The 12,106-nt window shown below is 39.8% G+C and overlaps 1 protein-coding gene across 5 annotated transcripts; it reads left to right on the plus strand.

Moving 5' to 3' along the window:
- Positions 1-4,390: 4,390 nt before the first annotated feature.
- LOC129721802 (uncharacterized) lies at positions 4,391-7,073 on the plus strand. Of its 5 annotated transcripts, none has more exons than XM_055674801.1 (7): positions 4,391-4,531; positions 4,876-5,141; positions 5,202-5,489; positions 5,565-5,582; positions 5,714-6,193; positions 6,249-6,490; positions 6,545-7,073. In XM_055674801.1, exons 2-7 carry the CDS (start codon positions 4,890-4,892, stop codon positions 6,894-6,896), a joined length of 1,632 nt encoding a protein of 543 aa, XP_055530776.1. In that variant the 5' UTR covers positions 4,391-4,531; positions 4,876-4,889; the 3' UTR covers positions 6,897-7,073. The 5 variants fall into 5 exon arrangements, with proteins under 5 accessions (XP_055530776.1, XP_055530780.1, XP_055530779.1 ...); XM_055674804.1 differs by having other exon boundaries at positions 4,398-4,475; XM_055674803.1 differs by lacking the exon at positions 4,391-4,531 and adding an exon at positions 4,538-4,702.
- Positions 7,074-12,106: the final 5,033 nt, after the last annotated feature.

Consider the following 12,106-nt stretch of genomic DNA (forward strand, 5'->3'; position numbering starts at 1 on the left):
TTGGAACTTTCAAGACAACATCTTTAAAAGTTTGAAATAACAGAAGTAACAGCTATATCCAAAATATAGCATGTTACAAAACATTTTATATGTTTGTTTCTGGTAAGATATGCCATTCTTTTGCAATAAATTGGAAATGTATCAATTGATCGACAAATTCTTCAACGATTGGAATAACAGGCATTGTTTGAATCAATGGCAACAATATTTCTAAGCTAATGTTTGGCGGCAAGATTATTTCCTGTAATAACTATGCGCGGCTAGATGCGCGGAGTGATGGTATTTCTTTCGAAAAAATATGAAAAAATATTGCACGTATTTTTCCATTATTCCTTTCCATTATTCCTACACAGCCCTTACAAACGTCACTTTCACTTCTCTCTCCGTTCTCGCAAAGCAAACGAGTGTCAGCTCAGCCTCAAAGTGATGGGAAATATCGCCCAGAACGGACATCGATAACAATCGATAATTCCGGGACTTTTATCGATATTATCGATAAGTATCGATAATTTGACAGCTAACGTTTGCGGTGAAAAATTTTTTTTCAGATGATGAAAAACAACGATTTCAGATGGCGGTGAAAAAAAACTATGATAGATAATTGAGTTGGATAAATTTCCCATGGAAGGTTGTCATGTTAGCTTCCTCACAAAAAATATTACGTCCTTGCGTGCAGCCTTTCGACAGTTAACCGGAACATTCGCAATGGCGGACGAAAACGTGCGTGTACCCATGTTTTAAGCTCTCTTCGTTTTTTTTAATTCCTCCTCCGTTTTCGAGACAAAATTGTTGGAATAGATCTTGCGCTTCAAACTTGCCCAGAAATTCTCGATGGGAAGCAGCTGGGGGACATTGAGCGGATTCGCCGACTTCGGTACCACATCAATATTCAGCCGCTCCATCTTCTCCAACGATCGCTACGAATAGTTGGCCGACGTCAAATCTGGCCAGAACACCGTGTCTTCGCGCTTATGGTATTTCTCAGAGGGGATTCACTGCTGTCAAATTTCATGTATGTGTGCATTATCGCAGATCAACTCTGGTCCATGACGTTTGTTGGTCCATGACGTTTGTAACTATGAACAATAATGGGGGAAAAATCACTACATAACACATTCATGAAAGTTTTTCGCGGTTTTGCGAGTTTTGATTTAAAAACGTTCCGGTTTTATAATTTTTCACATCGATCAATTTCATTAACAAAAAGAACGAAAACCAAAACAAACGCCATGTTGCCGAATATGTTGGTTACACGATGTTTGACAGATAGTTTGACAGATAGATAGATAGATGAACGACGTAACTTCTGTCAGGCACTTCGTACTCAGGGATGCCACATTTACAGATTAATCTGTATTTTACAGATTTTTGGCCCAAGTAACGGTACAGAATCTGTATATACAGATATACAGATTTTCGTTGAAAAGTACAGATTTTCGTCGAAAAGTACAGATTTAAAGATTTTTCGAAATTGATATTAATTTTAAAAAACAATCCAAATTTTATTTCATTAAATATTGAGCAAATTGAACATATTTTCAACTCCTCACACGTTTTAAGCTAAAAATTTCGTTTATGTACCAGAAAAACTCAAAAAATACAAAGTTTTTTATGTTAAAACAACACAGATTTAAATGTGGCAACCCTGTTCGTACTATAAATTTCCCCGTTCACGGCCAGCCCGGAGCGAAAGAAGAGCAATTTTGACATCCCTTTCTCGCTGATTGACAGCAACAGCCGCACCTTCTTGGGGAACTTGGTCTGTGAAATAAACCTTACCTCGATGCTTACTTCCTTCGTGGGGGGGGAAAAATACGGAGAGCCCTGCTAGTCGTTGCCATCCAGGGTGAGATAGGTCTAGTCGTCCAATACCACTGCCGCGTCGCGATTCGCCGGGAAAATTGACTTGACCATCTTCAACCGCTGTCGCTGCGTCATTGCCTGCAGCTCCAAGACCAGTGGAGTCCACTGCCGCTTCCTACATGTATGTCCATGTTCTCCAGATGCTTTTTCACTGTTTTAGAGCACGCACCAATCTCTCTGCCAAGTGCACGCAGCGATTTAGCCACTTTTCCCTCGGTCTTCCTCTTCAGCATCCTTGGAAGCTTCTTGTCGCTCAGGGTCGTTGGCCGTCCCGAATCGGGCTTTCTTTCGATGCTCTGATCGTTGTCCAATAGTGTCAAGATGTTGTAGATGCCAAAACCGACATACCCGGGGTCCACAAAGTGCCGCACGATGCCCGTTTTTGACGCGGCGGGGTACCGTTCTTTGAACGCGCACACTTCTGAACGGAGTAGCTTCACTTTTTACGCCATCACAGTTAGAGTTTGACTGATAGGGCTGTCAATTTTTTTTTGCTAACTCATGGGTTACTATGATTGATTTTTTTTTTACCGCAAACGTTATTCGACAAATGCAATTTTGCTATATAAATTTGTTAAAAACAGAGACAGTGATGGCCCAAACAGAATGGATACGTTGCGTTGCGTTGACGTCAATGTGACAGTAAATGTATGGGCTAACTGTCAAATTGCCGCAAACGCAGCCGCAACGTATCCATTGTGTTAAGGCCTTGAATGACAAATCTTACGATACTGCAAATGAAATCAAACAACCGGACGAGTTAAACAGTTTGTTTTGGAAAGTCTTCGGGTTTCACGCCGAGAGTGCTTTCTACGGAGTTGTTTCAAGCCGAAGTTTATTTTGAAGGTTGTATAATAAGGGAAATAATTGAAGCAGGCAAAATTCTGTCAATTTTTAAGTGGCCAAAACTACACGAAAAATGAATCAATTCTGACAAAACAGGTTTCATTTTACTGGAAAACTGTCCTAGTTTCCTAGTGTTACTTGAGAACTGGACGTGACCAAGGTTCACTGGAAATGTTTCGGATTTCCGGAGTGTGTGCCAAAGTGTACATTTTTGCAACGCGTAGAACTTTTTATGATATTCTGTTTCACTTAGGTTTATATGTTGTTAATAAATAAGAATTTATTTCGGGTTCATTGGTAGCCAAAGATTGGGAATTCGCCAAGGAATCATCGAGGTATGAATTTATTAAGTATGGGTGTTGATTTTGGCGTTTTTTTCCCTGGTGGGTACTAATTTTCTTTGAGCTTGCAGCACTCTAGCAGAATTCAATCGAACATTGTGGGTGTGTAGGTCATAGAGCAATTTATCTGGATTAACATTTAAATAGATCAGATTATTTTCACACGGATTTTCTCTAAAAGGTTATTTATGCAGATTTTCAAATTAACGTGGTTTTTACGCGAATTTTTGAATTAAAGCGGTTTATCAAGCGGATTTTTGAATTAACATGGTTTTTTCACGAGGCATGTATCCCCCGCGTAAGAAAACCTAACTGTATTTGAACCTTTTTCTTATGAATCAATATATCTTAGTAAAAATTATCTGAACTTTCCTTCGAAAATATAAAAAAATGAGTTTAAGATCCTACTCTGAAAAAAATATAATTTTAAGAACAAAAAAGGATTTTAGAAAATATCGGTGATCTCAGATTTTTTTGAATGAAGTATTTTAGATAGACAATTTAGTTGCCTAAAACGCTCTATGCGTTGCAAAAATGTACACTTTGACACACACTCTTGAAATCCGAGACATTTTCGGTGTAGGTAGGTCACACCAAGTTCCCAAGTAATACTAATATAATACTGTTTTCCAGTGAAATGAAACCAGTTATCAAAATTGATTCATTTTTCGTAAAGCTCTGGCCATTTAAAATCCGAGAGAATTCTATTTATCTCAATTATTTTGTCTACCTCCTATACATCAGGATACTTTTTTGGCGCAACAATTTCGTTGATTTGAATTTTTAGTGGAACTAAAAGTTGTTTGTTGGGTAACAGATACTTTAAACTTAAACAGTTCCAAGCTAAACTAAACAATTACCAATAGACTGCCGCTATGCATGTCCATCATATTATAAGAGTTGGCGAGCCAAAGAAAATGCATTTTATTACAATTTCGTATCATTGCTTTTTATGAGATAGTGCAAAAAGTTTGGATATTTTTTCAAAGTTCTCCAGTAATAAGTTGTCGAATTCATCTGTTCTTAGGAAACTAAAAACTATCAATACCTTTTTAGTTACCCATATATCTCAGAAACTCAGTGACAACCGGGGCGAACCGTTACACCATCCCCAACAATGATAAATCTTGCCGAATAGCAGCACCCAACAAATACCTAGCGGCAAAAGCAACTCCTGGGGTAGGGTAGGTGAGGTCTCCTTCTTTTGGGTCTCCTCCAGTAACCAGCCGCACTGACTTGTGCTCACCCTTATAATATCGATAATTATCGTTAACGTCAAAAAATTAACGATAATATCGATGACCAGCACTTATCGATATTATCGATAAGTATCGATAAGTTTCCCATCACTAGCCTCAACTCGTCATTCTGGTGCTAGTGGTAAACTTCTTCAAATTCCTTTGGATTACCCTATTTAAATCGAAGGTAAAATTAATGTTGCTTAAAACGCTTAAAACACGCGAGGTGCTTTTCTAATTACGGTAAGCAACGTTACAGTTTAGATAAGTACATTTTCGCAGTTTCGTTAGTTTTGAAGTGTTAGTACAGTGTTCTGTTGACACAAGCAAAATAGCAAACACCACGAAGTTTGCGATGTGCAGGTGTTGCACGAAAGCGGCATAGGAACTGAGGTAAAACTTTATTGAATAAAGGTACGGAAGCTATACTTGTAGTGCCAATTTCCGACGCACTGATACTCGCTTGAGCTCATAATACCTGTATCTGTAACTGCGATGACACAAATGAAAACACTGAAATGGGCAATTGATTGATGGTCAAGTTGTGATAATCTTCTAGATTAGTTACACATAATTTGTTTTTGCAGACAAACCCTAAACAATGGGGAATTCGCATAGTACTAAAAGCAGCCCGACAAGTCCAGTTAATGCGCCAAGGAATGAAGTTCAATTAAACCCGGCAGGCTCTGGCAATAATGTAGGAGGCAAAATTATATCACGAACTGCGAGTGGAGCGGATTTGCAGGACCGCTCCCAGGCACAATATCATCCGGTGGAAAAGCTTGGCAAAATACTAGCTAAAAAAAGCGAAGAGGAACGAGGAATAAACGGTATCACCGTCGATATTTTTGCAGTGAGTATTCTTAAAAAAGGTGTCATTTGCTACTCATTGTTTCAACTTCCGCCCCGCTAGAGATACGTATTCCCTAAGTTCCCAGACATGGGCAGAAAATTATTCCAATTGCTACGTCACAACAGCCACGCAAAAACCGATCACATGGGTGTGACTGCGTTCAGACAGCAATGTGAAAAATTCCTCGGGATTCTAGATGATTCCGTTATACTGGAAAATTACGTCCGGATGTTTGGTGACCTGAGTGAAACGGATCTTATCAAGCCGGATAATTTCAAGGATTTGTTGCGAACCTGCTATAGCCTGGCAATGGCCCATTACCAAGATGGACCTCAAACGTGCCTGCTGGTAAGTGTTTGTTTGTATGCATTATCTCTTTGTATTAAAATACCTTTTGAAAACTGCTGCAAAATATTGATAAAGGACGACGACGAAGAATCGGTAATTTACTTTTAATTTCAATTAAAGAATCGTTCAGAGCTATTTCATGATTTACACAAATGAAAAATATGAACGATTCTCTGTTACTGCCTCTGGATAACTGCATCTAAAATCAAACATTCATTTTGCAGCTCGATCGTACACTGAATTCGGTGGTGAAGTCTTGCTTCTTTTCGAAAGAGTCACTAAGCGCCGGATACATTTGTCGGTGGTTGGAGAACCACGGTCCCCGCTTGGTGCCACCGTTGCACAAGTACTGCGTGCATGCCTTGAGTACCTCTCATAGGATGATTATCGACAGCAGCATGAAAAACAATAGCGACACGGTGGTATCGATCAGTGCAATCACTGCGGGAGAAGCAAGCTACGGATTGGAGCTACAAACACCCATTCTGGAAAAAGGAAGTCCTTGCTTCAACAGCGGTTCCACCATTGGCGCTGGATCAGGAAAGCCACTGTCTCAGGAAGACCGTGAGAAATTGAGTAATCAACAACCCTTGTTGCCGATTTCGGAAGCATGGCTATTGGCAGGTGCTTTACCACCGCTCTATTCGAAACCCCAGTCAGTACAGGCTCCTCTCAATTCTACTTCAACTAACTTGGCCTCTCAGGTAAGGTAAATTTTGAATAATATTACATCTATCTGATGCGTTTACAATTCGGCAGATGTTTATGGCAAAATTGCTGTCGATGGTTCCGTCCCATTGGACTTTGCTGTACGACTCACGGCAGGATGGCGCTGGAACGAATCGATTCCTACATCACGTTCTGGGCTACCGCGGACCAAATCTTGTACTGTTTCGCTGTGACGATGAGCTTCTGTTTTGCGTAGCAAACCCAGTAGAATGGCGTGAAACCCATTTATACTTTGGTGTCGAGGATAGTTGTTGCCTGCAATTGCTACCCAAGTAAGGCTTTAGTCATCCAGATTTGTCCAGCGTTTTTTACATTTCCTTTTGCAGATTCGTGATGTTGGAGAAAAAACCCAAAAGTTTGTACTTAAATACGCACATCCGTGGCTACCCGAAAGGTCTTCGGGCTGGCTCGGACCCCCGAAAGCCGATTATTATCGTGGACGAGCATTTCGAAAAGCTCGAGCACCGCGGATTGCAGCACAAGATATTATCGATCGAAGTGTGGGGTTGTGGCGATCCACATCAGCGCGAAGTTCAGTTGGATATTAAAAAGTGGCAAATCAAGGAAGCTGAACGGCAACGGACGGTCAAGATGACAGCCGCAGACTGGATGGATCACCCGGACAGGTACCTGTTGGAGCTGGGAGGGCGCCCGAATTACAACAACTCAACGTCGTAGTCTGCTGCCATTCACCCAGTGCTTTCTAGCATCGAGTAATGTTTTTGGTTGCTTGTTTAGTACCTAATTGTACTATGGAAGAAAAATAAGGAAATACTTATATGTTGTACTTAGTCTATATATTTTTACTCTACTCAACCGAGAAAATAGCTCTACGGCATTTGTTATTGCAAAGCATTTGAACAGTGTACCCATTTGAATTGTTTGAAGAAGCCCCAAGTCGAGTCGACAGTTGGTTCAATGGGGTATGTCTACTACCCCAGCCTTGATTGTTCGTAAGAGGCTGGATACATGGTAACTCGAATAATAGAAAAGCACTCGTTACTTTTGTAGAGGACCACCGGAAGGGTCTACAACTTAACCAATCACCAGCAACGTTCCCTGCCAGTCCTCGTGTACCTTATTGTGACAGTGTATATGATGAAAAGCATGCCACTTTTCTCTCAAAATCCCCTTGCACAGCGTGGTGCCGATCACGATGTTACCTGCACAACCAATCCGTTTAATGGAATGTTTGTTTTCCATAACGCATTTTCGACGCTAACGTTAACGAGTAAATGTAGGAATTGCGAACTTTGGCGTGTTTCGAATCAGTTGAAGATGAAAAACAAAAACGTTCTCAAGCAATTTCCTGCCACAACTCATTTCGGTTAACTGAGTCGTACGCTGCTTTGAGTCTTTAAAAAGATTATAAAATTTGCACGTTGAACTTCTGAAACCTGCCACCAAAGGTTTTTTAGCGGATCATTACTCATAAACGGACTGCCGAGTGGGCTCTTAAAGCATAGTAGAGAGTCGCTGGCTAGCGTGCTGCACTGGGTCATATCCAGGATTTGGGAGGAGGAAGTGCTGCCAGACGGGTGAATGTATGTACATAAAGGGCGACAAGCTGGAGTGCCGCAACTACCGCGGTATCTTAGGCATCAATGCCACCCACAAAATACTGTCGTAGATCCTCTTTCGTCATCTATTATCTTTAACTGGCCATGGCAGTACCAAGCGAGATCTACGGGAGCCCTCGTCATGACGAGCTAGACCTTTTTAATCCGGCAGATCCTACAGGAATGTCACAAATACAATGTGCCCACGTATCACATCTTCATTGACTTCACGACGGCCTATGATACAATCGGTCAACAACAGCATGGATAAACTGACGCGATTGATCACAAGACCAACAGACCCTAGAGAAGTTAAGACAAGGTGATCTGTTTGTTATCCAACATTGTCCTCAAGACTGTAACCCATAGGGTGGGCATCGATCGATTTTCACACGGTCCATAGGGTGGGCATCCATCAGTTTTTACACGGTCAGAACATTCTCTGGACTTCGCGAATGGCTTTGACATCATCAACTTTGCGACGGTGGAGAAAACTTACGCCCGACCAAAAACCGTAGTCTTTAAAGGAATCGAGACTACAACGCGGTGAAGTACAGACGGACGACGGAGAATGACAAAGGCGCATGAATGCGCTGCTTAGAGAAAACCCCATTACACACCTGACGAGGGCCGGTCACGTCTTCAGCAATCCTACCGGGACCAGAAATAGAGAGGAGCAGCGTGCAAGATGGCTCAATTTGATCGAAGGAGACTTGCTAGTTGCTGGTGGTGAGACGCCTCGGAAGCCACCACGGCTGTCGTCTGATTGGAAAGGTAAGGTCGTAAATAATAATTCATGAAATAAGCAACTTACTCATTTTAAAACGATGTTCGTAGACGTCAAAAAATAAGTACAAGTCCTTCTTGATTTAGAGTAACTTTCACTCTCTTTTTGGGTTCCATTCATATAACTTCTTTCTGAGTAACGTCGCATATAACGACGCCCATTTTGGATGTGATTATGATGTGCTCCAGTTTGTAATTTTTTTTTAAATTGTATACGCCATAGAAGGCATTATAATTGTTACACACTTATTCTCGTTTTAATTGTTCAGTAATTTTTATTACGGTCATGTTCAGTAAATTTGAAAAAATACTGATCATTTTGTAATTTTCTCCAAAATAACTGATGTCGGTTGAAGTTTTTACCGAATTACCGTTATGCAAAAGGCACTTGACGAGCTCAGCAAAAAACATTACTGACCTTTTCTGTAAACTAAAGTATGCTCTGCACTTTCATAAAGTTCAGTAAATATTTGACGATCTGTCAGCATCTTCCTAGGTGTTGCTGAAAAATCTTCAATTGTTTAACTGAACTCTTGTTGTTCTTTACTATACTGTTCGGCAGTTTTTCTGCATCTGTCAAAACGAAACATCAAATGTCCGCCATTTTCAAATATTCAGAGTTCCGAAGCTGAGTTTTTAAGTGTTTCGCGTGTGATTTAAAAAAAATGGATATCTTACTTTCAAATCTACAAGAAAACGACGTGGAGGTACACGATCTATTCAGTCAGCATATGGAAATTTTTCCACCACAGGAGAGCAGTTTACTTGAAGCCTGCAACAAAAAACCTGTATTCATCATAACATTAAACGTATCAAGTTTTAACTCGAATGTGCTGGGAACACCAGTATAATCGATCTAAACAATCCGAAATTCCTTTCTAAAATTATTCAACAGTTGCAATAGCAACTTTCACAATGGTTCATATTTCTCTCGTAACCATGAAAAAACTTTACGTTTACAGAATGCTCGGTGATTTGTGACGAAACGTCAGCTTTGTAAATTTACAGAACGCTCGGTAATTCGTGACGAATAGCCAGCTTTGTAAATACCGAATCATGCAGCAATTTTTGATGAACGCTTCGTAAATTTTTACTGAGCTATCTTCTATGTTTGACGTTTCAGCGAGAATGAAAAATTACCGAGCACTCGTCAAGCAAATAAATTGCTGAACAGATTGCTGATGGCTCAGCTGTTGAGAACTCGTTAAAAAGATTGCTGAGTTCGGTAAAAGAAACTAAGTGTGTAATTTGTATCATCAGTGAGTAAATTCCAAGCAGAAATGTCTTTATGAAAAAATTTTCTTCTCTTCGAAGAAATGTGTACTCGGAATTCAACCGCAGGTACACTAAGGTCGCTTTTTTCACGCGGGTTTTTTTTCATGGATTCCGGAATTTACGCGTTTTTTTTTTACGCGGATTCCGGAATTCACGCGGTGTTTTTTTTTGCGTGGATTTCGGTTTCCGTTCACTCGGAAAGCAGAATTAACGCTGGTTTTTTTTTCGCGAATTCCAAAATTTACGCGGATTCCGGAATTTACGCGGTTTTTTTTACGCGGTATTTTTTTTCGGTTTCCCTTCACTCGGAATGCAGAATTAACGCTGTTTTTTTTACGCGGATTCCGAAATTTACGCGTTTTTTTACGCGGATTCCAGAGTTTACGCGTTTTTTAAGAGGATTCCGGAATTTACGCGTTTTTTTTACGCGGCACGTATCCCCCGCGTAAAAAGCGACTTTAGTGTATAATTATTTATGATTATGTGGTGTCGTCCATTGGTCATGCCGGATTATATTCGAGTGAATGAAACTGAGCTGTTCCCAAAAATGAGTAAGGGCTCATTAAAATAATACATAACGCGCTCAGGGGTGGGGGGGTATTCAGCGAAGCGTTACATTGCGTGTGGCAAACATGTTAAATTGCGTTACGTGGGGGTGGGTAGGTATTGAAAATTGCCAAATTCCGCGTTATGTAATATTTGAATGGTTCCTAATATCGTACGCAAATTTTGAGTAATAAAGACTCAGTTTCAAAGACGCCTAGCGCTGCTCAGTTTTGAGTATTTGTGGAGTTACTCAGTTTCAGAGTTGTTCCACTTTTTACGAAAATGCGTCAAATGTTACTCATTTTAGAGTTATTATTTGCGTGTAAGAGGGAAGAAAAGAGTGATTTTCGTGATAATTGTAGTAATTCTAATAAACTGGCTACACGGAAATAATACACCGCGGAAGAACAAGAACAAGCAAAATATTTCGATAAAATTTAGTAAATTACAAACCCGAAAGCTCTTAAATCTCCTTTGGCGAAAATGTCAACATTATTGTCGGAAAATTTTAAAGTACTTCGCTTTTTTCTGAGTTGCTAAAGTGTAGACAAATAGACGCGTGTGATTTGAAAACAAACCATCAAAATTGTCGGCCAAATTTTAACTCTAGGGCTTTAAGCAGGACCTCAAAAAACATTGTGAAAAAAAAAATTCGGTAAATTTTTCCACAAATTTTAATGTTTTTGAAGGCATTAATGCATAATATTATGCATTAAGTTGAAAATTGGAGTTGTCGACTAGCGACATTCGATTTTTCTCTCATACCGTACATTATACCTAACGTCGGAAGTAATGCGCTGTATAGCAAATCAGATGCGCTATATACAGCGCACTACTTCCGACGTTAAGTATAATGTACGGTATGAGAGTAAAATCGAATGTCGCTAGTCGACAACTCCAATTTTCAACTTAATTCATAATATCATTCCAAATGGCACTCGCTCGTTGACGGAGATTGTGAAAATATATCTGACAAAAATTCGATTACGGAAAATAACAAATCAAAGCAAAAGTGGCATTTTTCCGAAATATTCATCAAAGTGATGTGTTGCTTCGGCACTTTGCTTTTCGGTGTCCAAATTTTTTATACTAGAATTTTAAGTTGACAACAAAAAACTGAGCCAAAACATTTATTAAATAATTATAATAAACTATTCTCATTTTTTCATGTTATTGCATGCAAGAAAATACGTTTATAGAATAGTAGGAACTAATTACTAAAAACACTACAGAACTTAAGATTTAGTTTTCAAAAACAAAGTTTGAGCTTTTTCTCATACATCTCCTCTTGCCCGTCTTGGCCCGAACTCGGTGTTCAGTACAGATCGACGAAATATCGATACCGACGGTATATACATTTCTAAGGCCCACCCCTTGCAATGAGGTATACAAAGATGAGGAAGAAGAAGACATTTGTCTGTATTAGTAACGAAAAAGAGGTAAATAGAAGCACGTGTTGGGGTTGTGACGTAGAACTCCAAAAACAAGAAAATGCCATTTGGAATTGTGTTCCGCATTGTTTGACGACGCAGACAGGCATTCTCAGCCGTAAACTGTCATAACTTGTAAAAATTTCTGGAAAAAAATGTACCGAACATTGAATTTTGGGCATTGTTTTTCGACTTCTACGTCATCACTGTTAACAAAAAAGGAGCCCTTTAAACCCGAGACTCAAACCATCTCCGTACCTATATTCCATTGCACCCCTTGTGCTAGTATATA

The sequence above is a fragment of the Wyeomyia smithii genome, chromosome 2 (assembly GCF_029784165.1).
Source record: "Wyeomyia smithii strain HCP4-BCI-WySm-NY-G18 chromosome 2, ASM2978416v1, whole genome shotgun sequence".
NCBI classification, from domain to species: domain Eukaryota; kingdom Metazoa; phylum Arthropoda; class Insecta; order Diptera; family Culicidae; genus Wyeomyia; species Wyeomyia smithii.